This window comes from Scatophagus argus, chromosome 19 (genome assembly GCF_020382885.2).
Source record: "Scatophagus argus isolate fScaArg1 chromosome 19, fScaArg1.pri, whole genome shotgun sequence".
Lineage (NCBI taxonomy): Eukaryota > Metazoa > Chordata > Actinopteri > Scatophagidae > Scatophagus > Scatophagus argus.
The window spans coordinates 5,901,661-5,928,729 of NC_058511.1; the positions used below are offsets into that span (position 1 = coordinate 5,901,661).

The 27,069-nt window shown below is 41.9% G+C and overlaps 1 protein-coding gene across 2 annotated transcripts in view; it reads left to right on the forward strand.

Annotated features, from left to right (window-relative positions):
• The first annotated feature begins 184 nt into the window (after window positions 1-184).
• slc24a4b (solute carrier family 24 member 4b) overlaps window positions 185-27,069 on the forward strand; it is a 32,192-nt gene continuing 5,307 nt past the window's right edge. Inside the window, exons 1-14 of one of the 2 annotated variants that reach the window (XM_046373369.1) lie at window positions 185-883; window positions 5,319-5,426; window positions 15,852-15,928; window positions 18,268-18,342; window positions 18,447-18,531; window positions 18,643-18,746; window positions 19,045-19,119; window positions 19,228-19,253; window positions 19,803-19,856; window positions 21,764-21,852; window positions 24,392-24,561; window positions 24,787-24,928; window positions 25,449-25,615; window positions 26,933-27,047. In XM_046373369.1, the coding sequence (XP_046229325.1) occupies window positions 721-883; window positions 5,319-5,426; window positions 15,852-15,928; window positions 18,268-18,342; window positions 18,447-18,531; window positions 18,643-18,746; window positions 19,045-19,119; window positions 19,228-19,253; window positions 19,803-19,856; window positions 21,764-21,852; window positions 24,392-24,561; window positions 24,787-24,928; window positions 25,449-25,615; window positions 26,933-27,047 (1,450 nt within the window). In that variant the 5' untranslated portion in view covers window positions 185-720. The remainder of the gene's footprint in view (window positions 884-5,318; window positions 5,427-15,851; window positions 15,929-18,267; window positions 18,343-18,446; window positions 18,532-18,642; window positions 18,747-19,044; window positions 19,120-19,227; window positions 19,254-19,802; window positions 19,857-21,763; window positions 21,853-24,391; window positions 24,562-24,786; window positions 24,929-25,448; window positions 25,616-26,932; window positions 27,048-27,069) is intronic. The other variant, XM_046373370.1, reaches the window with a different exon arrangement.

Sequence of the window (27,069 nt, forward strand, 5' to 3'; positions counted from 1 at the left end):
CAGAGAGACAGAAGAAAGGGAAGCGTGATATTTTTTTCCCCTCACTGGCTGTTTGCACATGCAGTCCTCGGGAAAGTTAAAGGGGCCCGGTCTCGTTGAATGGGGCGAAGAGCGCATGGTGGCAGAGCAGCTGATGGTCCTGTCTCATCAGCACGACCGTTCTGCACTGAGGAGGGACTCGTGTGAAGGGGGAGGCGCCCGAGCGAGACGACTGCTGCCCGAATTTAACAATTAACCTTGATGAGCACAGATTGGTTTCACTTAACTGGCGCAGGTACGCGGCGCTGAGCGATTCGGTGTTAATGAGCAGACACTGACGCATTTCATGCCAAACAGAAACTAAAAGGATAGAGGAATTTACAGCTGACATTTTGTTTTCCACGGGACAGGATGCGTGTTGCAATAGGAGCCCGTCCGGTACTCATCCTCTTGCAGAATCCAGGAGCATCACTGAATTGATTTGGAGACCCATATCGGAATTTGACCGCCGTGTCATTGCTCAGTCTGCCAGTCCCAGCAGCTGAAAAGCTTCCTCTCAGCGACAGGAGACGAGAGGAAGGGGGGAAAAACTGTCCGCTTCACTACTCTTCATCTGCGCCCTGGACGGCTTGAAATGAGGACCACATCCCGGCTGTGTTCCGTTTGAAGAAGCGAGCGGGGCAGGCGGTTCTTCGGCTCTCAAGGACGCATAAAAAGTGGCCGCCGGCCAAGCAGCGAGTCATGGAGCGGGACGACACAGACACCGTGAGCGCGTCCAAAAAGACAATAATTTCAAAGATATTTAAAGTTCGCAAGAGGAGGGAGATGCTTTTCGTTCAGGTGTGCTTTATCTGCAGTGTCCTCTTCGTGGCGTGGAGCATGTCGGCGCTGTTGACCAAGACAGGTGAGTGGGGAGAGACTGCTGAGATGCACCGGGGCGCAGGGAGCCGAGGACGGAGCATAACGGCTCAGAAATATGCAGTAAAATAATGCACCCACATGCACGCCAATTTATTGTAATCATAGAGACACCTCATCGATGGACCAATACGCTTTAATGTCAAGGGCATGGGATCATTTGTATTGTTACATAGAAGCAGGTCCGTGTTCCTGTCCAAAATGCGTATGCTATGCTTCTGATTGTGGATCTCTATTTGGATTAAGTGTATAGTTTGCTTAAAATGCAGTAAATACCACAGAATGCGTTCGGTGTTTATTATTATTATTATTATTATTATTATTTTGGCCCTTCTCACTCAGTAGAAAAAGTCATCTGCACACGTTATCATCAGGTCACAGCATTTCCTTTTTAAATCTCATTGTTGGAGTATACATGCGTCTGTTTTGTCTGTATATGCCGCAGTGTGCGCGCCGTGGCAGCGGCACGTTTTCAATTTGAGAGACAGGCTCATAATCACGGCACACGCGCACTTCACGCTCCACATGCGCACAGCCGAGCCCAGATGGAGCACACTTTGGTTCTGGTTTGGTTTGCGCGTTGCCTTTTTTTCCCCCACCCTCACGAGTATCTGGCTTTTTGTTTGGGCGCCAGGCACGTCGTCGGTCACACTACACCGGAGCTCAGGATCGTGTAATGCTGGCATCATCGAGTCTAGCCCGGAGCTTCACACACCATTGCACACACTGGATCACCTCGATCACTCTCGACCATCATCACGCTTCCAGGGTCCGCATGACCATCATGGGATTATTTATTTTGTTATATATTATTGATATATTTACGCAGAGCCCACCGATGATTTTGTGTGTGGGGGGGTCGTCGTTCACTACTAGGATGCTTTTGCTTGAATATTGTAATATTCATAGCTGATGCCCGAGGTGTGTACTTCGCAAACGACTCAGATGGCCGTGCGTGTGATGTCCACACACACACACACACACTCAGTCCAAACACCATATCCTCCCATGCACACATGTCAAAACTCTTACCTCAGGCCCGTGCGAATGCTGCCACGCAGAGCATCCCACACAGCATCACACACAGTTATGTAATCTAACGAGCAACCTTGACATTTTGCTGGTGAAGAATGATATCTGACACACCACGGGGATCAGGGGTTAACTAGACAAAACACGGCCCTAGGACAGTACACTCCATGTGATGTAAAAATGAGACGATGTTCAGTGCCAACGTGAGTTTTTGCAAACATCAGTGCAGAAAACGCTTCAGGGCTGCATTTAGATTTATTTGGATCATTTATTTAGATTAGTTTGCATGTGGGCATGAAAGAGATGAGGTCTTTCTTTTTTCCCCCCCACCACCTCACATTGCCTCTAAACCAGACCCTGTCCTGGGATCTGTCCATCTGCACCCACTTAGGTCCCAGTAGTGAAAGTGGTTGTAAATTCACCACAACTACTGCCTGACTGTAGATCTCTAGTGGATGTATCAGGAGTTTTATTAATTACATTAAAAACAACAAGAGGCTTAAAAGATTATTCTGGAATGATATCATACAGGCGAGTGCAAATCTCTTATCTCCAAAGGCAGGCAATGGGAGCCAAAGTAAGCCCCCCCCCCCTTCACTAATGGCTGGCCTTTTTTCATTTAATCAAGTTCGCCTGACCCACACAGCGATTGTCATGTGGGGGTATTTGACAGAAGGCCTTTCTTGTGAATTTTCAGCCTGTTTGACCAGCAGCAGCAGTGGCGTCAGGGCAGTTGTGGTGATGGTGGGATTTCAAGGTGACATGCGTGAGAAGCGTTTGGTGTGAGACAGAGAGAGAGAAATCCCCTCTGAACCCATGAGACCCACAGCTCGCCATAATCAGATCTGTCTAATTGAATAGCTGTGGCCTTCTCATCTTTCAGCCATCACAACGGCAGCAAGCATTTGTCATGTCACAGTAAAACCTGTGCCCTGTGTTTGCCACCCATTTGATTGATAGTAGCATGTGGGTGGGAGGAGGGGAGGGGGGGCAGGCAGCAAGCAGAGTGTTGTTGTACTGACTGGTCCAGATGGATGGGATTTGATGTGCTACTCCTGGGTTACATCTCTGTAAAGAGGGGTGGGGCGACACATGCTGTCGTGCATGCTGATCTGAGGTGTGTGTGATGGAGCTCTGCATGGGGGATTAGAACAGGTGTTTTTGAGGAGCAGGGCTGTGCTCAGCTCTGACAGGTAGCTGCAGCAGGCTGATGGTGATGGCTACAGGGTGGGGAGGGGGATACTGCGCTGGAGATATTTTATTTATTTATTTTTTAAGAGAGCATGTTCACCAGCACAGAGAGATTGATGGATGGCTGTCCTTGGTCCATCTCCCTGCTCAGCTGATTGAACAGACCAGCAGGATGACATTAGCACTGTGCTGTTGTTGCTTGCACACTCTTGTCTCCCTCTGCTGCTCAGTGTAGTCTGATAGAGGTGAAGGCACAGTCTTTGTTTGTCCAGTTTGAGCTCATTTCTTGGTTTCTGCTTAATAGCAGCAAGTGCATTTAGTGTCTCCATTCATTGACCTCATCAGGTTAGTGTAATGTACATGTTGCTGACATATGTATAAAGGTGCTTCAAGACACGCAAAAACTGAAGTTTCCTGCCTTGTTTAGTCTTAAAGGAAACTACTGTGTTATGAGATTTTCACGATTGTGGTCAAGTGATTCTATGCATAACTCTCTGGAGAAATTGCATTTAGATAGGCTGTCATGACTCTCTTATTGTTACACATAGCAAAAGTGATTATCTCTTGGAAACGTGTCCGCATGCTTGTTGTGTTTGCGAATTAGCATCCATGTCCTGCCCTCACCACCAAATTTGACTGTGTGCTATTCTGAGCATTGCTGGAATAAAGTGAAATAAAAGGTGGGGGCACCAGAGGCAGGAGAGGAGCGAAACTGAGCTGGTTAGGGAGGAGGTTGCGGGTTGGAGCTGTGACTGGAAGGTTTGGTCTTTTGGATTGGAGAGCTGTGGGGAAGCAGCTGCAGTCGCCTTGTGTACAGGCTGCTTGTCCAGCACCTGCTGATCTTCCAGGCTGTCAAACTGTACCGGATTGAAAGCCGTTAAATGAAGACTTTTCTTTGTCAGTACACCAAAAAAAAATACCATTAGATCTTCACAGATTACTTCAGAAAAAAACAGCAGCTGGAAAATGAGAGAGGTAGAGAATGAGTAATGACGCCTAACATTTTTTAAGGGTTTGAATCTGTGATGTAGAAAAGCACCTGGATTCTTTTTTTTATTATTATTATTTGCACTCACTATACTCAATAATCAGAACAATAATGGATTCTTGTATATATTTTGCTCCCTGCAACATTGCTGGTTCGATTGAGTCCCGCTGCTCCCATCAGCATTGCTCCCAGCCTTGCAATGCAGCCAGTAGCTCTGACTCCGACAGACTCAACACTAGCTGCTCCCAAAAATCTAGCACCGTAATCGATGATTTAGCAGCTAGAGAGACCAACGTTTTCCTCAGGAGTTGGTGGAGAGCAGCAGCGAGCAAAAAGGAGAGTGAGTATTGGACTTATGTTTGATGAGTGGGCAGAAACACGACACACGGTAACATATTCCTACATGTGTTTTCATCCATAGTTTCTTCAGTCTGTGTCCTTCAACTTGTTACTCTTAAAGTCAACATTGTCTCAGCCATTAGTTCCTCAAAATAGTTGCCAGAAGGGAAATTAGTAATCATATGGAGATGTTCACATGGTCAGGGAGACATTTATAAATACTGGCATCATGTGAGTCTCCTGCTGCACAGAAAGTCTTTCACAGCCATTGTGTAACCTACAACCAAAGCCGGACAGAGATTCAACATTGCATTTGTCTGGTGACATTTTACAAAAAAAAGTTGTGTTTAAAAGGCTGTTCAGCTCGTTCACATAATTTTCTCATAATAGATTTGGGACTGCAGTTTTTATGTCCTCATTACAGAGGCTTAAGAGCAGTTTAGCAAAAAATGAAACTCGTATGCTCCTCTTCCTCCCACTCTGCTGCCTCGAAACATAATGGCTCAGCAGCTGCATGTTGCTGTGTTTTCGCTGCCGGCAGATGAAAACGTCACAGCTACATAAGTGAAAACTTTTAAAGGATTAAAAAATGCAACCTTGTTTGGATTAATGGCCGTGATCATGGGTGTTCGGGGCATAAAATATACTTGTACAATAGCCGCCATGTTAGTCTTGGTTATTTCTTTGAAAACATGCAAAATGGTGTTTCAGGGTTTCCGTGAAGCAAAAGAGGGGAAAAGCTGCTAGATGTTTTAGCATTAACGGCCAACATGTTGTGCTCTGTCAGCGTGCTTCGCTACATGCTTAGATGTTTTTTGTTTTTGTTTTTTTATGTTGAATGAATGATGAGCGAAACTGTTTTCTGTTGCAGGCCATGGAATGACAGTGAAGGGACATCCGGTGGTTGAAAACTGGGGAAGACGACTAATGGCTTCAGTGCCAGACAATGAAACGGAGCCGAAGAACTGTTCAGAGCCAGGTAATGGTGTTAGATTGCTCTTCATGATGAACCAAAAAAGTGTTTTTAGTGTTGATTGTTTTGATTTTCAACTTTTTTTCTTTTTTTTTTTCACTCTTACTGCTCATCAGTAGCTTCTCGAGCAAAAAAGACCCCGAAACACTGCCTGTACACCGCTGACGGCAGACACAGAAACTTAGTGATGAGCTGATGATCTGTGGCACACTTAGAATCTGAAGAGTCAGCTCAGGAGCAAAGCTTTGGAGAACAAAACAAGCTAGAAAGCAGCACGAATGTCTGGCTCTGCATTCGTCAGGTGGACAGAAACTTAAATTGACTATTGCTCAGTCTATACTGGAGGTGTGTGTGTGTGTGTGTGTGTGTGTATAAGAAACTGCTTGCTAACACTATGAGGTGATAATGCTCCAAGCGGGCATAAAATCAAAACTGCTTTAAGTTATTGTTAAAAAAACAAAGAAACCCCAAAGTAAATCAATAAAAATTTTGGAAAATCTCAAAGTTACACCAAATAGTTGAGGAGTTTTGAGTCGTTCTGCTTTAATCCACCTCCTTGTTGGATCTCTATTATTCTGACTCAGTTAGACCACTTGTGCTGTAATAAGCACTGAAAGGCTATTAAAAGGGTCCGATATTGATTATGTTACAGTATTTAGGGTGCACGTAAAGGAAGCAGCATTCTCTGTAATTGGTCACTATGCTGCATGCTGACAGTTCAACTGACGCTGCTGACAACCGCATCAGGCTACCAAAAAACATTTAAGCTCGATTTTTCTTTTTTTTTTCTTTTTGTGAAGTTATTGGCTGAAATGGTACACAGTTGCAGCAGCAATGGTAGGATGTGCCATTTGTTTGTCTTTGGGTTTCATTTCCATGTCATTTGAATTGCCTCGGTCCAGACTCTTATGATGTTTTGCAACCAGTGCTTCACAAGAGCTTTGTGTGACCATCAGAGCATTAAAGCTGCCAGTGTTGGTTTAGTCCCATTAGGCATTTTCATAATAAATATACATTATATAGACAAAAGTATTGGAACAAACATATTTATTGAATTCAGGTGTGGTATAGGGATGTTTCAGGTGTTGAGCTTGGCCCCTTACTTCCAGTGAAGGGAAATCTTAGTGCTTCAGCATACCAAGACATTTTGGACAATGCTATGCTTCCAACTTTGTGGCAACAGTTTGTTGAAGGCCCTTTTCTATTCCAGCATGGCTGTGCCCCAGTGCACAAAGCAAAGCTCCATAAAGACATGGTTGGATGAGTTTGGTGTGGGACAACTTGACTGGCCCACACAGAGTCCTGACCTCAACCCCATCCAACACCTTTGGGATGAACTGGAACAGAGATTGTGAGCCAGACCTTTTGGCCCAACATCAGTGTGTGACCTCACAAATACTCTACTGCATGAATGTGCAAAAACTGCCACAGAAACACTCCAACATGTTGTGGAAAACCTTCACAGAAGAGTGGAAGCTGTTACAGCTGCAAAGGGAGGACCAACTCAATATTAATGTCTATGTTTTTACAATGCACTGGTTGGTGTAATGGCCAGGTGTCCCAATACTTTTGTCTATGTAGTTTTTGTCCTTCTGGACCTGTACCATTAGGAAAAACCTTATAAATCTAAAGTCATAAAGTAGAAATGTGGATGGAAAGGATACCTGTTGTGGAGGATTTTTAAGCCCCCTGAGAATAATTATTTTGCTCAAATAGGGTGCAACTCAGTAAGAGGGATTTGTGTTACTATTTGTATTTGACTGGCACACAGGGGATGACACCAGGGTGCAGACAATTTAGAAAGTAATTTGAAAATGTCTGGTCTCTTTTGTGCAGCATCACAAGTGACCCAGTAAGGACTAACTGGCTATTACTTCATTACTGGTCACAGCAGGCAGAATCCCTCGGGGGATTAGTGAATCACTGGTGCTGTAACCTGCTATTTTATACATAATCAAGCAAAACAAGCATTTTTACACCTGACTGACTTTGAACTGTTCAGTATTATGTCCATTTTCATTTTTCACAGTCACAATGGGGTCTTATTGAAATGAGGGCCAAATGACAAGAAAGTTTTTCTCCTAATCCTCCCAGGATAACCCCCCCCCCAAATTCACTGGAGGCACAAGACTGTACTTCACATTCCTCACATTTCTGATGGACTCTAGTCCACCCAACTACTGCTCTGCTTCGTCAGTGTGAGCTGATCATATGACTACTCTTTGTTCTTAGTCTCGTGAATAATCCTTTCATAGTGGTGGACTTCAGGCACCTTAGCTGACAGATTGCAGTTGTGGGGAGTATGAGTGCCTCAGTTTAGTCTGTTGTGTAGCCTTAAGGTATTTTTTTATTGCCTTAACATATTATACTGCAAAAACAGGACTTAAACATGTCATTTAGACTTAAAAGCTAAATTCTCTTAAAACGGAGAGGGTTGCCAACAGGTTGAGGCTGACTATCTTGAGAAAAGACATGACATTAAAATAGCTCTTGAGAAACACTGCCTTTTTGGTGAGATTAAAATCACATAATTTTAAAGAGAAATCCTCATTTGCCCGTTTCATGGTCTTATTCTCATTTACTCAGCTTTGCAGAGATTTGAGAAAATGTCAAATCAACAAGTCAAGGAGGCAAAACCAAGCAGGATGAGCTTCTTAAAAGAGAAAAAGCAGATCTTACAGAAATCATTTAAAGCACTTGTCTGACCAACAGTAATCACAGATATTGCCCGTCTAAATTAGCTCTTGTTACTAACTCCGCAGAGAATCTGCTCGTCAGGCAGCCAGTTGAAAGAGTGTATCTAAAAAAGAACGTCACACCTTACAGTCAGTGTAAACAAACTTGCCGTGATGAACAAAAAAAGTTGTATCGTTTGTAGACTTCACTTGTCATTCGTGTTGTCAGGGGAAATTATTGCTAATGAAACAAAGTTCCATCTGGGACACAGGGAGGTATGTATCAGTGGGGCTGCTGATGGTTTGTGTGTGTGGGGAGTCGTTTTCCTGGGATGGCAAACCTGCTTACCGTCTACACATTCTCAGTAACTGAATAGATGTCTTGGTTTGTGATGACTGCTTGGCCACAGGACTCGTACACCTCACTCCCGTACCACAGAGCTGTGTGTTTTGACCTGAGTCCCTGGGCATTTGTTGGTCCAAAGCTGATGATCCAGCAGTGGGCCTGTGATGGCACTGAGTCTGCACCACTCCGGGGGAACACGCTAACCATGAACTGGTCCCAGGCTTGATTTGGATGAAGATTATTATTGAAGGCTTTTTGTTTTTATGCTGAGTGTGTGCAACATCTGAAGCTCTGTTTTAATTAAGCTGCTGTTTGTGGGATGCATAGATTAGTCAGCTATTTTTGCTCTCTCTGCCTTTTCCTCATCGTTATGTCTGTGATCAGCAAGGGAGCCCTATTCTGGGTTCACAGGGTGCTAATGTTTTGCTTGTCCTGCTGCTGTTCCGGCAGCCATTCATCATAAGGACCTCTTTTATTGGCCATTATAACTCCAGGAAAGCACAAGGTGCTGTCCAAACTATTTTTTATGCCCCTGCACACTTGTGATCCACAGTGGACTAAATCGCATTGCAAGGGCCTCCAGGCCTCCGACAGCCTCTGAATATTCCTCAGTCATATGCAGACCTCAAGTCACACCACTGCTTGAGATGCAGTTCCTCTGTTGCAATCCCATGACGAGTGAAAAGGACGCACGTTCACTTTTTCACTTTAGTTTGACAAGTTGCTGGAACAAAAGTAGGGCCTGTTTTTATTTCACAGTTTAAATGTTTCATGAGCTCTTCCAGGCAGCGTGAGGAGTCCAATCAGAGAAATGGGGTTTACTTGGGGATGCAGAATATTAGATTTTACCACAGAATCTAATATTGGATAATAATTAAATGTATATCCGCAATATAGACGGTTTCCTGTTTAATTATTTAATCTTTCTTATTTTATTATCACTTAATTATTTTCATTTGCACTGTCAGCTCAACAGAGTCCCAGAGGCCGTTTTGCTTGTTATTGCATATGTCTCCTGTATGTTTTTACTTATAAACTTCAACATGTTATCCACACATGTGGGACCAATTTATGCCAACTGAGCACCGTGGCTAATGTTCTGTAGGAGGAATAATTCACTCTTTAATAACAATGCTACTAATACCATAAATTGAAAACTCCCACTGGAGTGGCATAATTGGCCTGGTAGAAGCAGACAACGGCGACAGTCGAAGTGAACAACAAAGCGAAGGTATTAGTGTGGCTCGGTTTATACTCTGACTTAATCCAAGGGGATGTGATTATAGTGGTTTTAGATATGGCATTAATCTGCTCATGGACAGGGGCTGCACATGTTGCATGTTCAGCGTGTGGTGAGGAGCAGCTGCAGGTAACTCCGGCCCAAAGGGAAAAAGGTCTGCCCAATGTGTCATCACCCTGCAAAAGCTTCTTCTTTTTTTTTTTAAATGTGGTGTAAATATTTGTTTGTGAGTAGAGTGTGAATTCTCCCATTGGCAAAGACACGGATCAGTTTTTCCTTTTTTTTTTTTTTTTTTGGTGTGTGTCTGTGTCTGTGTGTGTGTGTGGGGGGGGGGGGGTTTATTTGGCTGCAACATTAAGGATAAATCTGCCAGCATGTAGCAGCCAGTCCATGTTGGAATGCGGGTTCGTCAACCACAGGGAAACACCAGAAGGAGGCTTTTTAAAAAGGAATTACACAAGCGGGGATTATGCTGCTGTGCATAATGGAAACTGACCTCCCTTCTCTTCTCGCTTGCATGCCAACGGTGGAACAATGCAGCGGAGAGGAGAACGCAGGCACGAGCACCTGCGCTGAGCGCACTCAGCACTGTGCAGTTCAAACACTCCTGACCTTATTGTATTTATCTATTCACATTCTCTCCCGCTTCAGATTTACTGCCCTTTTTCCCCCCCTTCAACTCAAACTTCCGTTCTGTTCTGCCTTTGGCTAGCATGTGGTACATTCGGCGGTTAAAACTGAGGCTCTAAGGTGCAGCTTTAAAGACGCAGCCACAGCAGTGAGGTGGCTCTGTTCTCTCATTCGTGTTGCAGATCCATACCTCACCCTGAGGGATTTGTTTGCCTATTTCTCCTGCACACAGCTGAATGCATACGCTTCGCAGTGGTGTCCCCTTTAGGTTGTTGAACCAGGAGCCTTCTGGTCCAGCAGCGAGGCTTCTTGCAACAGCCTGACAACTCACTCTACACACTAAAATCACAAAGGCTGAGGGGAAATCGTGCTAAAAGTATAAGTGGAGTAGGTATGCGAGTGTGTTCATGCGGTCGAAATGGCATGTGTTTAAGTGCTTACATGGCCATGTGAGTGCAGTCGTACATGTGATGTTTGAGCATGTGAAAGTACTGACCTAACAAGAGGATAAACGTGTGTGTGTTTTGGGTAAACCAAGCCCCCTACTTTCTGCACGACCCAGCGAATGATAATTCCAATAAGGAGACTCGTGACGTTGTCATGTTTACAAGATGCTGATGCCAGTTGAGTCATGCCGCTGACTAATGTCTGCTGGAGCAAGCTAATTATCTAATGGACTAATAATGACCCAGAGGAATCCTTCTCCTCTGAAGAGTCTCTTGACTCTACTGTACTGGAGTGTCGACTGTATTCTGTTGATGACCTGGCTGGTCAGTGGGTTGGAGAGCAGGTTGTGACAGAAGGTGGCACCAGGCTCACTGCCAAAACATCCTGCTAACATCATAACATTGGCAGCATTATGTTTTTCTCTAACAGATGCAGATGATGTAGAAGTAAGATTTAACAGACACAGGATTGTTTAAAAAGTGCTCTTAGCCCGGCTCCATCTTTGTAGTGTATATAATAACTGTTTTGTTTTCTTTTTTTGGCCCGAGCCACCACAGTGTTGGGTGAAGACTGGCCTGCACTGTGCACAGTCCCATCTCTGGGACAACAGACGGCACTCGATACTGAGCTGCGTTATGCAACAGCGCCGTAATATCTGGAATATTAACAGATTATGGAGTAATAATTGCACAAATGTAAAGAATGGCTGGCATGTTCTCGCTTTAATACGTCAATAAATTAAGGTTATCTGAGGGGATTTTTTTTTTATGCTAAGCGAGACTTAAAACTGCTACTGTATGTGTAGACAGTGCTGTAGGAAGTATAATGCTTGGGAATGTGCTTGTTTATAGTTTGTGGAATAAAAGCAATTACACAAATATAAGCAATTTTCTGTGAAAACCTCTTTTGAAAAACAAACTGCAATGAGCTTTTTCCAAATATCACAAAAATAATGAATCAACTACAAGAAAACAATGGCCTAAAAAAATTAAGTCTCCTATGAATAATTTTCACATATCTGTCATCAACATCAAAAATTTCATAAGCAATGGACGACATAATAAAATGCTCAACACTGAGCGCTCATGTTAATTTAACAGTTCAACAAGGTGTAACATGTCAAGCTTAACTTCAATTATATTATGGGTTAACATTAAGTTCTTCTTTTATTTCCCCCTTTTTGTGAAAAACTGCTGTTCTTGCACATGGTAGAAGGTCCTGCTCACACTAAAGCCACCATTTAAACTAACTGATTTATTTAGTTTTTTCATCTTGCAATGGAAGGTGAGAAAAGAGAAAGAAAAACACCTCCCTTGGTTTCAGATATCCCACAAAGTCTGACCTTCTTTACCCTCCCGATGATTTTCATACCGACCCTGAGAGACCACACTTTAAGCAGTGATGGCAGCTCTGCATCTCACAAAATCCTCCCAGTGTTTCTTGTGAGGACTCTGTGTGGACTTGTAATTACTTCTGGGGTTGAGAAGATGAGAGGGAGGAGGAGGAGGAGGAGGAAGAGGGCGGGAGGGGGAGGAGGGGGTTGGGGAGACAGATGAACAAAAGTGTTGCCAGTAATTTCTTGCATAAGCGGCACAGTCAGGTGCCCAAACAGAGAATCCAGGGCTTATTTATAGATTTGTAGCTTAGCTTCTGAGGAGGACTTGTTTTTTGCCTCACGCCTGCCGCGTCAGTCCAGACATCCTCTTTCATGTCCTCCCTCCCTCATGCCTCCAAAAAGGCAGCAGTCTTGTGCAAACACGAGAACAGAGGGATAGATGAAAGTTGCGTATCCCCCCCTCCACCCTTTGTAGAATCACGAGGCCTTTGTTCAGGAGAACAGAAACGGCTTGCTTGGCACCACTTATCTTAAACATATTCACCTGAAGATGTAGAATGGATGGAAGTAAGGACAAATTGGCATGAGTCATTTGGTTGTTCTGCGTCTGACACAAATTTGCAGTGTTCAAGGTGTAGATATGTTTAGATGACATGGTGAAAAGCAAGCAAGAGGTTTGAAGAGCTGGAACAGTTCTTTAATTTGTTGGCATACAGAAAACAAATCCACAACAATTTATTTAGCAAGTTATTGTTTTTTTCTAAGCAAAACATTCCCATGTTTGATCTTCTCTCTTATGAAGATTTGCTGCTTTTCTATGTCTTTATATGATACTTAACTGAATATATTGGGCTGTTTTTAATCGCAGATTAAATCAGTAATGAAAAGTTATAACCTACAAATGTTTGGTAATTATTCTTCTTGATGCCTTCGTCAACAATGTGTCTACCATTTCTTTTTTTTTTTCAGTTTCTGTAAAAACGATGCTTTCAAACGGGCGATTCAGCTGCGCCACGTATTATTTATGATTCTATTTATGGGCCTCATTTGAGATGCATCACTTATGCAATCTGTCTGTCTGCTCCTGTGTGTGCATCCTGTCCTGTCCATGTGTGGCGAAGCGGCTGTGGGCGCATGTTCATGTCCGGGTTGGCCTCTGCAGCGGGCAGACACGGACGAATCCTGTAGACGCCGTCTGAGTGGATGTTTACAGGGACTGGAAGGTGACCTCTGCCTGCCTGTCATCTCTCAGCTGCCCCACTGCTGGCGCCCTTTGAAACACCTTTTCCCATCACCTATTTTTAACAGGCTCCCAGCCAGACCAGATTGTATGCTGTGACGAGGGGGCTGAACACTTAACTATAGAACACGGATAGCAAAGGCATTTAATTATTGATTAATGGCAGAGCTGCAGGTTGGGTTAGCTGAACATGGGAGCGGGATTGAAAAGGGCTCTGACAGCAGGAAATTCAAACCCTGATACTTTCCCCGTGGTTTTCAGTTTTTGTGCTTTTTTTAGAAGCTCAACAGGCAACCTTCAGTAGCTGGAATAATTTATGGTTGTGGGGTTGTTTTGTCCATGAGGTATCAGTAAAGCTTTAGCCTTCTGCATTGGCATCAGTTTGTTTTCAGTCACCTCTGAGGGCACAGCTGACAAATCCTGTAATTGATTGCGCCTTAGCTTGTGGCCGTTGGCTTTCTGACACGTTTCATTCAGCACATAAACCTGTCAGAAATGAAATGAGCTAAAGCTGCCTGGCACAGTCAATGTTGCTGTGAGGTCCCAATGTCATCCAGGTGTTCTGCGGTTTCTCATTATACTTTCAGGTCATAATCTAAATTACTCGCCCATTCAACCTTTTTATTATTCTGTCCTCTAATCAGATGCATTTACTGTGTCATAAAGTGCCGTACGTGAGACGACAAAACCCCCAACAAATCAAGGTTGGATTAATTTGTGTCGCACCACCGGAAATAGCGCTGCAGCCTCTTTCATGTCCTCGCTCTTTGTTCTGCTGTAAAGACAACATGTTGAATGACACATGGAGAAACCAAATATACCACATTTCCATATAGGTAATGTAATTGCATCCTTGACGCATGCAGTTGATTAAGTGGACTCGGGCTACATGATTTGCCTGTGCAGTGTTCCAAACGCTGCTCTGATTCAGTCATGTGTGCACACTGTCGAATATCATAAAAACGGGCAGTGCTGAGGTTGGGACAGATGCAGTGAGAAGTCTCAGGTGAGCACTGTTCCACTTCATGAGTCCATATGTGACAAGGGCCCATATCTTGCCTTTATCCTCTGTTGTAAACAGCATTGTTCTGCAGGGTAAGGCTGTGGCACTTTGTTCTCATTTCGTTTGTGTATTTAAAGTTTTCAGACTGTACTGCGTAGCACGACAGCAGTTCCAATCTTCTTGATTATTATGGTGAGGTTAGTGGAACCACGACTTTGATCCAGACTGAACTGTTGGGTAGATTAACATAAAATGTTGCACAAACATTCATGGCGGCCAGAGGATGACTCCTACGGACTTTGGTAATCCTGTACCTTTTGAACTAGCTCCACCACAAGGTTGACTTTCATTTTTCTGACTGTCTCAAAAACTATTGATTGTCATTAATGAACAGTTGACCATTTTGGCACGTACATGTCATGTCCCCCTCAGTTCTGTTAACTTCGATGATCCCACTGTCATCAGGTAAGAATTGAATTTGTTCAGTACCTGCAAAGCTAATATTGATCAGCCTCAGTTGTGCTACATATCAAATTTTGGTGCTAAGAGTACACAACAAAATGAAATAGTGAAAGATATATCGTAGTGACAAAATACCACCCCATGAAAAAAATCTAAAAGCTATGAGTGTACTGCTGACAACCCCTGAAACTGTAACAACAACTGTTTAAAAACTCTCCGGTGTAAAATCATCATTAATTGTGAGCTTATTAGAATGCTGATGTTAACATTTATCTCAAAGCACTTAGCACTATGCCTTTTAGTTAGATAATTTATTTTGCCTACAGGATCAGGCTGACTGTAGCTTACAGATCGCTGTTGCTTGTGTAAGGAAGGAGAGGCTGAGATGTGAGTGTGCAGCGTGGCCGGACAGGGGCCCCTCAGGAAGCCGACCCGGAGAGCTGAGCCTTATGGTGGTACCATGATCACACTGTGCTCCAGCCGGAGCTCTGGATGATGGATGATGAGTCCTCAGCTTGGGAGGTTTTTCTGCCTGCTTGCCTTAATTCTGTATGAGTTCAGACTCTTAATATAGCCCGAGCTTTTACATCAGTATTTGAGGAGATGTGATGGTTGACTGTTCTCGTTCTATTTTTTTTCCCCCTCATCTTCCATGAATAGGTATGAAGTCATTGGTTGCCGAGCGGTCTGACATACTGCTGGCTGCCGATGATTTCAAAAAGTGTTTGAAAGCGTTTCAGTCCTTTTTCAAAACTTGAAGTCCTTGATGTTTGAGCTTCCAGCTTTTTTGGAACGATGATCAGACTGTCACTTAATTTGCATTTGACCCCCTCTGGCTGTGGTGCCCAGTTTTTAAGAATACAAGGCATGAGAATTCAGATGAAATGAGAAGAGAAAGAATAATTCTCCCACATGTACCACGACCAAGCTTATTCATCGTAACGCCTCTGAACCAACGGAGCATCCGGGGCTCCTCTTGGTGGGGTGGGGACATGTTGCCTGGCTGTCATGCTGCTGGCGTGGGGTGACTGTGGCATTTTCTTTCTCCTCAGCAATACACGAGTTCCCCGATGACCTTTTCACCACCCGAGAACGGAAGAGTGGCGCCGTTCTGCTGCACATTGTGGCGGTAAGAGGCCTTTTTTTTTTCTTTTAAGATGCTGCACCTGTATCTCCCATCCCCTCCGTCCCCAGCCAACGCTCAGCTGGTTGCAGGTGAATTTAAAATGGTGGTGGTTTTGCTTTGTATTGCTCAAATGATTCTACACTTACAGTCATATTAAAATCAAAGCGTAGCCATTTTCATGTATAAAGAACTTCATATAAATTTAAGCTCACACTCAGGAAAAAAAACAATCCAAAAATATCTGCAAATCTTTTCCTAAATGTGTTGTGTGGGACAAGACTGGACAACTCAAAGTAACATTGTGTACAGAATATTATATCACACATGTCTTTATTGTAGCCAAGGCACAAACAAACACTTTTAGCTGGGCTTGTACAACCCAAAAAAGTTTGAACTCCGTTTAAAGCAAACAAACACAGACTGTGATCATTTGCTAATTTTGCTAATTTTGGACACTGAAACTCCATAAATTTTACTTTTGTAAATATATACTTTTTCTGAATCGAATGAAAGTTGTGAAATGCTCCAAAAACACCTGTTGGACAGCTCCCAGGTAAACTGGTTCATTGGTAAGTGGTTATAGTGTCATGACTGGGTATGAAAGAGGAATCCTTGAAAGGCTCAGTTGTTTACGATGAAGGACGGGGTGAGGTAACAGCTTGTAAAACTGTTGGTAAACAGTTTTGTCACTGAAAATCAGCACAAGATGCAGCAAAAAATTAAAATCATTTGATATATGCCTGTTTTAAAGTTTTTGAATACTACAAGATGTGATTAACTTTCCCTTTGTGGGTGTAGTTTCAACTTCAAGGATGTTCTTAATTGTGGAATGTGTGCAGAAAGCTTCATAAATAAGTTAGCAGAGTGTTTTTAGTCACACTTTAAATTTAAGCATGTGATTCATTTGAACTAAAGCTGAGAGGCTTGATAAATACACACCCGGGGGTGGAAATCAGGACAGACAAATGTCCTTTGTTTATATTGAATGAGCTGCTTCTCTGTATGAAATACTGATTGTCTACATCCAGTCTTACTAACCTCCACTCAAGCTACGTGTGGAGTCATTCAGTGCTGTTCAGCCAGTATTTCCCCTTATGCTGGATTTAACTGGTTTGAGAAAGGGTTTTTGGGTGTTTTTTTTGTTTTGTTTTTTTCGTACCCCAGACTGAATTTTAGCTGAATTTTAGGATTTTGGATATACTCAACAATTTTAATGTAGTACTGCTGGATTCTGGGATAATTTCACAATCTTTTTGGTATTTTTTTTCAATTACTACACTTCCACAGCAGCTCAACAAGAGAACACAGGGAATCTTATACTGAAGGACAGTAACTTTAGCAGATACCCTGTTGATTTGTCTTACTCTGGATGCTAAAGCCTCATATTAGATTCAGATATAATGTTTAGTATACTTTTTGCACAGAAAATGGGCTTTTTTTGGATTGTGTCTTCCTTCTCTTATACTGTAAGCTCGTTAGGAATCTAACTCTTAATGGCCAGTAAGAAAAAAAAATAGATAAATAATTAAAAAATTAAAACAAAAGAAATCAAAAAAGGTAAACAGCAAAGTTTTTCTTCAGAAATCATGAACTCATTATTCAAGATAATCTACAGACCTTGTTGAGAGTAGGAGGAACTATTTCCTCACGCACATCCCAGCCTGAGATACTTGCTGTGTGGAGAGTAGTAGCTCTTCTAAAGCTTTTTAAGCTTTAATGAAAGCTGAAATACACCAACATTTACTGCATCACCAGCACTGACAGTGGTGGAGAAAGTATTCAGATCCTCCAGTGAAAGTCCAAATATTACATTCTAACAAAATAAAAAGTGTTTTTTCTTTCTTTCCTTCTTTTTTTTACTTGTTTTTTGCTTTTACTTAAAGTAAAAGTCATGATAAAATGTGTATTTGGGGGTGGTGGTAGAGGTCTGGTCATTCTGCAGTCCTACGCTGCCCCCTGTGGATGGCAAGGAACAGGACATGCATGATGATATCACACCTGATCTATAATTTATAGATCTCACCTCATTTGCTGAAATAGGCTGCACACGCATACACACTCCCAGCAGTGTGACTGTGCAGCAGACCCTGTCAATTTAGAGTCAAATGGTTTGTCAGTGAATTGACATTTGATTTTAATGCAGGTCATTAAGTGCTGCGCTATAAGATTCCCCTTTACCTGTCCTTTAGCCTCCCCTGCCGAGGCTTTATTCACTCTGCTAATTCTAGTAACTCAGCGGATGATTAAGGTCTATCAATACGTGAACACACACATTATTCTTGCTGTGTCTTACCCTTGTCACACACACTTTTCAAACTAAACTCTGCTCATTCTGTCCCAAGGCACTCTACATGTTTCTGGCCCTCGCCATAACATGCGATGAATACTTTGTGACATCGCTGGAGAAGATCTGTGAGGTACCTGAGAGTTGTAGTCTTTCATTTTTCAGTCTTGCAGTTGCACAGTTGTGGTTTTTCTGTGCACGCTGTGCAAATCACTGATCTTTGCTTTATTTTTGCAGAAATTAGATCTCAGTGAAGATGTTGCAGGAGCCACCTTCATGGCAGCTGGCAGTTCTGCACCGGAGCTTTTTGCATCTGTCATTGGTACACACACACACACCCACACACACACACAATACAGTGTGTGCATACACTCAGACATTCCCAGATGCTTTGTGTCGCCACTGTTTCTGATTGGCTGCTTCGTGTGTGCAGGTGTTTTCATCACCCACGGTGATGTGGGGGTGGGGACCATTGTGGGCTCAGCAGTCTTCAACATCCTTTGCATCATTGGAGTTTGTGGGATCTTTGCTGGACAGGTGTGTGTGTGTTTTTTTGTGTGTGACTTCCTGCTGCAACAGCATCATTCTGTTTATTTAGACTGCAAAGCAGCACATGTGTAGGAGAAGTTTTACTGCTGAGGGGTAACAAAGCCATCTGCTTCAGTTTCCTCAGAACTGGTTTTAGTGGAAAAGGAGAAAACGTAAACACATAAATCATAAATCTGTTCAGTTCCCTGTTCAATTTTATTTATATTAAGTGCTTTTACTTTACTTTGAAATACACTTGAAACAATTCTTTTATGCACAGATGCATTTTAAAAATGACTTTTTTCAGGTGGTGATATTGACCTGGTGGGCAGTTTTCAGGGATTCCTTCTACTACATCCTGTCTGTTGTGGCTTTGATTGCAGTAAGTTGGACAAGTTCACCACACGCATTCATCATGAAAACTTTTTTTTTCTTTAATTAAATTTGAACGTTGTTTAATCTATGAGAAATGTTTCCCTTTACTTTACAGTTCATTTATGATGAGAAGATCGTTTGGTAAGTTACTGATCTAGTTAAGTGTTGTATGTGCACATTTCTATTATGACTGAAAAGCTGAATTCATAAGTAATAAAGCCTTGATCTTTCCCAAATGCTCAAAGATTTTGCTGCCACAGTCTCACTTGTTTTGATATGACCATTTGCTTTTAGTGGCTAACATGGGCAAACTTTACAGAGATACTACAGCTGGCTGAGCTGATTCAGTTAGCTAACCTACAACTCCACACTGCTAGTGCTGCTGTTACGCCACAGGTTACTGTTGCTCTGTAATTGGTACCACAGCCATTGTTCATCAGAAGTTACATAGATGAGCTTTAAAGTTTTAAAATGTAAGCTTTTCAGTTTGTTTTAATGTCAAGCTTAGTTGCTGGCTCCAATTAATAATACTACCCAATACTGGTTGCAGCAGGCAGAAGGAAAGACTGTAAATATTAATGGAAGTTAAAAAAAATGACGTATTCTTTTTATTTCTTAACAATAATAATAACAATCTTCTTATTTATTGTCATTTATCCCTCATCCTGCATTTCTTTTCCTCTTCATCAGGTGGGAAAGTTTGGTGCTGGTGGTCATGTATGCTGGATACATTCTTGTCATGAAGTGAGTTCTGCACATCCTCTAAATGTGCTTAGAATATGAAGTACAAGTACATAGTCACTTAGTAAAAAGCCCCCTGTGACTGACACAATATTAGATATATTTTAGATTATTAATACAGATACAGATCAATATATAACCATCTCACTAATGTAGCTGGTTGAGATGAGGCTAGTTTTAAGTACTTTCTATGCAGTCAGGTAGCTTAGTGCACTGGTTACCAATCTAAGCATCAGGGTCCTTCTAAGGCTTTGCAGGTTTAGAGGGGAAATGTCTCTTGAGAACTGCTAACGACTCGTGGAGACGCTTAAACTGCTACACATTAATACCTGGGTCTAACTCAGAAGTTAGCTGGCAGTTCAGCTCAGGAGCCTTCTGGTGGAATAAACTGCACCCAATAATGAATTAGGTGCTTTTTTTTCTTATGCAATTTCACACAGCTGGTTAGTTTCTCATTTGAGTGTCTTTGACAGTTCTATGAGATACAAGCATTTGTGATTCATTTGAAATAATAATTGATTTAACTCCTATACACATAGCTTCACACAGAATCTTCCAGTTCACAGTCTGTTGAACTCAAACCACTAAACACCAAAAAATTAACATTAAATCCTTACTTCGGATGTATTTCATTTCATTAAACTGAAATACACTTTAATCTCTTGTATGTTTTTTTACTTTTCTTTTGAACTTGAGATTATTTAAACGGATCATTAGCAATGCCTGTGTCAGTTTCTAGTAACTGTTTTGGGTTAAAATCTGAACATTTTGTCTCCTGTTTCTTTTACTGTATCATGCAGGAAAATACAGAATCCCTCCTTTTGCACCATATTTGCGTCTTTATACTCCAAACTGCATAATGCCGACCATGTTGTCCTGTGCCACTGTCTCTGTCCAGCTGGTAATCTCCGTTACACTCAGCAGCAGTCTGCTCTTTCCCTGCCATAAGGGTTTAATCTTTCTCCCTCTGCAGTGGCTAAGAGCACAGGCTTAACCGGATCACTCCTCTCCTTTTTCATTTGGAGGAAAGAAGTGCTTACTGTAGGATATGCTGTCATATGTCTCCACTCTCCCAAAATATCCGCTAACCATTCTGGGCTGTTCCAGTCAAAATAGAGTAGAGTGGGTTTTATATAGCACGATCAGTTCTCTGAGGTGACCTTCCAGGGCTGGGATGTGATTCTGTTTCTTTCTTCCTCAAATAGCACACATGCTGACAAGTGTGAAACAAATAACAACATAGGGGGAAAAGTACAACAACACAAAGCAACAAAACTTTCAAATAATTTATTCTTAGTTAAGTATGCTTGGGCCTAAAACTGACTAATTGTATGGACTCCTTTGTAGCAATAGCTAGCTAACTTTGTTAGCATTTGCCAAAATGTCATAGCCATGAAAGTTTTCATTGTGATGCTAAAGAACAGCAATACACAGTATGAGCCGTGAACATTAGATATAATGGCTGATATAGTTTTAGAATGAAAGTTATAGCTTTAGATAGGCAGCTACAGCTATCAAGGTCTGTGTGACTGATGAAACTGTGTGATTAGCTTCTTGGAAGGTTTTACTTTTTCTCCCTATTTTAGTGCAGAGCAGCAAATTTCAGCCGTTTGCTTAGTGTAATGCTGATGCTGTTCTTTCTTATTTTTTTCTTTAGAAAGTAGGCCACCTTAACTGTAAATTCAATCTATAGAAGCATTGAGAGTACATTGTTTATTTTGACTAATTAATATGCAGCTTATCTATATTTCAAACAAGTTGGAGCCTTTCATGTGAAGCTCATAAATCTGTTTGCAAATGTAAATCTTGACACTGAGTGTCCTACCTTGTTTATGTCTTTCGTTTTTGGACTCAGGGCTGAACTATTTCAGTGACTCTAATTTGAGGATTATGTTCCATCTGTTTACCAGATTCAACTCCAGCATGCAGAAATTTTTCATGGGGAAGTCGAAGAACGTGGCCAATGGTAACGCTGCAGCCAGCAGTGAGATGGAGGACGGTAATACTAGTTATGACTATGTTTGGGATGACGACCCGTCATCGCCTTTACTCTCAACAGGTAAGGTTAATCAGACAGGCTGGATACCCAAGACTATTCTCTGCCAGGAAGTTAATCAGATGCTGTGTACTTTAATAAGATATGGAATATATAAGGCGATTTGACTTTGATTCTCTGGAAGGCTGTAGTTGTTTCCTTCTGTTAGGCAGTCAGTGGCTGAGGCCTTTGTCCCTTTCTGCTGAACTACCTTCAGTAGCTTCAGCTTCTACTTTATTCTGCTGAAATCTTTTTAAGTAACAATTTGATATTTTGAGAAATATGCAGATTTGCTTCCTTGCTGACTGGTGAGAAGATATAGATACGTCTCAATTGCCTGTTAAAAGTTAAGCAACAGCCAGTTTAGCAAACAGACTGAAAACAGGGAGATAAATCTAGCCTGGCCCTGTCCAGATGTGGTGAAGCAAGCCAGAAAGTGGTCTGCCACAGCTGTACAACCACGAGTTGTTCTACTTTTAACAAACAAGATAAAGTGTTAATCTTAGAGGTGCTGGTAGATGTCTTTTGTTACCTTTGTACAGTTTTTTTTTTCACTCTTTCTTGTGGTTTCCAGTCCTAATGTTGTGCTAAGCTAAGTGGTTGCTGGCTCTTGTTTCATATTCAGTGTACAGACATGAGTGGTATCGATCTTCTCAGCTCTTGGCAAGAAACCACTTAAACACATTTCCCAAATCTCATTCACATTTTTGAATATGGTTCTGCAGAAAGACTTTCCAAAAGTTCAAGAAAACTTGAGTCCTCTGACACCAATGAACTGCACTACCTGAGGGGTTAAAAACTTCTCTATTAATGTTCTTATCTGAGCATACGGGGGCACAAAATTAAAGACTGTTGTTAAATATGGTAGCAGCATAATGAAGATATTCTTTATCTTCCTTTGGTAGTGCAGTTTAATGTCAGGGGAGTTTCTTGTCTTTGGTTTCAAACTTCTAAAAAAACCTCTTAAAAAAAACAAAAACAAATAAACTTCCTTTTCTGAATGACATCTTTTTACAAAGTCATGTTTGGGTGAGATTTCTTCTTAGCCGCAGCTCTCCTGTTTTTCTCTTCTTGCTTTTAACCTATCAAAAACATCTGATCAGTGACATTTTAACCCCTCTGAGAGATTTAATCCTTCTCACTCTGGCTGCGTTAGTGTTAACATGCCTGTCTGTTTAGCCTTACTAAACCTACTCTTGCTTATTGTCAACAGTGTGCTGCTGTGTGCCAGTTCTTTCTGCTTGCATACTACTTTTCCTCTGCCGATCTCTGGGGTGTAGACCCACTCACTCCTGAAGTGGTAATGAATTTCACAAGAGGAAATGTTTATGCCGGCTCTGTTTACACAGTTAATTAATGTGCATTCTTGCATGCATAATAAGTCAAATTAAGGCTGAGTTAAACCAATAAATGTACTGTAGAAGTTTTTTATTCCCCATACACTGCATCTTATACTGTGAGCACAGAGCAAATGAGGACTTATAGGATGCCAATAAAAACATTTTGAAGTGTGAGCACAAATCGTCAGAAGTGAAACGGCCATACGTTTGATGAGTCAGCCCACCTGCAAAACAGTGTGGAGATTTTGTCTGTTCAAAGATGCCAGAGGTTAAACCTTTCATGTCACAGATTTTGAAATCAATCTCGGTTCACCCATAAATATTCAAAACTGGCAGAGAAACTTCAAAGCTGCAGCAGGCAATTTGGGGAACTATTTGAAGTCCAGTACCCAGAAATCATGTGATGTCAGTAGCTGCACACAACACACTGGTGGTGTCTGATGTTTCATACCAAAAGGATAGATGGAGACTGAGGGTGTGGGGTCAGGGTGGTGCAGCACTGGTGAGTCCAGGGGTGATTCCCTCAAGATTTTGCACTGTTTTCCGCCACGGAATGAGGACAGAGTGAAGTCAAAGGAATAAAAATGGAATTTGAGGCTGTTAAACTACTACTGTACCATGTGATTTTAAATATGGTGCTCTCTGACTCTCAGGTGAACCTTTCTCCACACATTTAGAGACACCGTGTATCTTTAAATTTAGAGATTTGTTTACTAACTTCTTTTCCTCAGATTATTTTAAAGTGTAAGTATTTTTGTTTTGGTTTGGAAAAACATCTTTGGTGTATGTTGAAATAAAGCCTTTGCCTGCTGCAGCTTTAAGTCTTAACATGCTGTCAAAATGGCTCTGGCTCAGCATCTATTATTCCTTAGTAAGCTGGCCTGACTGTAAAACTTCAGAATACAAATTGACACTACAGATGCTTATAGTACAGTACAGAGTTTCTGATGGCCCCCTGTGTTTGCTCTGTGTAGTCCTGTTAAGTTTTATTTGCATTTGAGGATGTTCCAATGTGATGTAATTAAGTACATGTGCTTGAATGAAACAAGTAAATTGGACAGAAATGGAAAAATACAGTTTGATGCTCTTCTTGTCTGGTAGATTGATGCACAGCTCATTCATTAGTTCTTATATTTGTATTGAATCCCTCCAACCCCCCTCAGTTAAGCCCAGCAAGGCTTACAGCCGCGGATCGGTGGTGATGGTGGACGAGATCATGAACGCCAGCCCTTCAAAGTTTAGATTTCCAGAAGCTGGTCTCCGTGTCATGGTCACCAGCCATTTTGGACCCAAGACCCGCCTACGAATGGCCAGTCGCCTCATCATTACAGAGGTACACCTGCTCGTTGTTGCTCCAATAAGAGAGTCTAGCTGCTACTGCGGTATGCTAAGTTTACTTTGAGGGTAGACTATTTTCACATGTTTTTGTAGGCCTCACTCACATTGTTCATATATGTGTTTGTTGGTTTCATTTGTGACTCCAGACACAAAAATAAAGCGTCAGAGCAGCAGCGCGTGAGTTCATGTGCTCTTTGACTTAGTTTCTTTTTTCTGAAAGCGCCAGAAGTTGGTCCAAGCTGCCAATGGAGTGGAGACACAAGTGATTGACGGGAAGATTGAAATCGAGAATGGAAACGTGCCAGAGGACAAGCCCACTGAGGCGGAGGAAAACGACACCATCTCGCCGTTTCATATTCCAAGTATGTGATTAGTGTGTTTACTTGATGAGTTATGTGGAATTTGGCATAGCTGGGTGGATACTTTTAGGGCATAAAAATTATACAAGAATAATATTTTCAAAGATCTTTGACATTTCAGGCATATTTATATCCTTTATGGCCCTGTCCTGTATGGCTTGCCTCAAACTGAAACAAGCGATGTTTGACATAAGCAATCCAGCTGGAAAGAATAGATCCACATAGTCAGTGAGAGGAAGCCAGATTTCATTATTGTTTGTAAAGTGAAGATTTGTGGGCCTGACCAGGACCACTGAATAGAAAGTCTGCAGCTCAATCTTGATCGTGATAACATTTGTTCACATGGAAATTTTATTTTTTGAATATAATGTACTGGTTGCAAAATGTGGTTGTACTTTTGAACTTGACAATACAGGTTTTCCTACCACATTACTTAAAAACAAGCATACTGTAAACTGCTAAAGTGTTTTGATCCAAAGCTGAGGAGGCTGATCACATGTGCTAACATGTATTTCTGCTGCAGGGGGTATTGGCAGCAAGGTGAAGTGGCTGATCTCGTGGCCTCTGCTCCTGTTGCTCTTCCTTACCATCCCAAACTGTGCCAAGCCCCGCTGGGAGAAATACTTCATGCTTTCCTTCATCCTGTCCACTCTCTGGATTGCCATCTTCTCCTACTTCATGGTCTGGATGGTGAGTATAGTGTGGAAAGAGAGACATTTACCAGGTCTAGTGTCACTGAAATGATTTGTCAGCCAATAGATGGGGAGGGGTCAGTGTTTTTTAAAATATATTTCTGGGGTGTTCTGGGGTCACTCCTCGCTGACTTTTGAGGAGGTTTAATAATGGGCTCGCACTGTGCTGATTGGACAGTACCTATTTCAAAGCATGTTTTGAAATGATAGATGAGTACCTCCTAAACAATAAGATTTTATAAAAATTAACAGAATTTTGCAACATCTCTGGTTGTGGATGTCGTCTTCAATCTTGCTTTGTGCACAGCCATTACTCTTCTTGAGTAAAGTCATAACATGCAATATTGTAGCACAGATGCAATTCAAAAATGCGTGACCAAAATCATTTCCTGAAAATAAATCTGCGATGTGTTTCTCCTGTTTTCTAAGTGCTGTCTCTGTTTTCAGTGACACTGTTATCTAATAACATTTCCTTGGGGTATAAGTGGTGGATTTGTTTGTTCTAACTTCTGAACTTCCTTTTAATAGAACCATATTCTCCTATCAGAAATAGTTTGCCTGTATTTTTCCCCTCACTTCTGGTCAAATGAATCTTTAACATTTCCTTTTCATTTATCTGCTGTGTGATATGACTCTCATTCCTGCTTTCTGATCTGTCTCCCTTTCTCGCTTGAAAAATACAGGTTGTATTTTGCCATGTATTCATTTCTCTACACCTCAGGTATAGTGTATGATATGACTTCCTAATAAATTTCTGGACGTACTCGCAGTTGTCCTTCAGTTGGAATGACCACCGTATCAGCTGTGGAAGAATACATTTCAATTGGACTCAGATATTAAATTGATCAGCTTAAAATCAGTACAAGAGTCCTGACAGTCATTGGGGCTTATTAAATAATCCACAACAACTTTATCTCTTGATGATATTTACAAAAAAATCCCATTAGTAGGGTTCAGTCTACCATTATAAACGTTAAAACATATAAAGCTGTAATTCTTGAGAAAATCCCAGAGCGACTTCCCCACAGCTGCATATGCACTAAGGTTTCATCTATACCCGCTCAAGATGAAACCTTATTAATATGGCCTTTATCTGAGAAGCCACTTTAAAGTCTCCACATAACTAAATGGCAGCAGTTTAACTGTCGTCTTGTAGATCCCTCTAGTGGCAAATGGCAGGAAAATAGCCAGACTACACTGCGTCTCCTGCTGTTCCAAGCACACTCCCATTATGCCATCCATGGTTAATAGTATTTTCCTAAGAAGAATAAGAAGAATGCTCTTATTGAACACTCTCGCTGTATTTTTCTCTTAGGTGACAATAATCGGCTACACTCTGGGAATCCCTGATGTCATCATGGGTATCACTTTCCTGGCTGCAGGAACCAGCGTCCCAGACTGCATAGCCAGTCTCATTGTGGCCCGGCAAGGTATCTCCACCCCCACCCGACA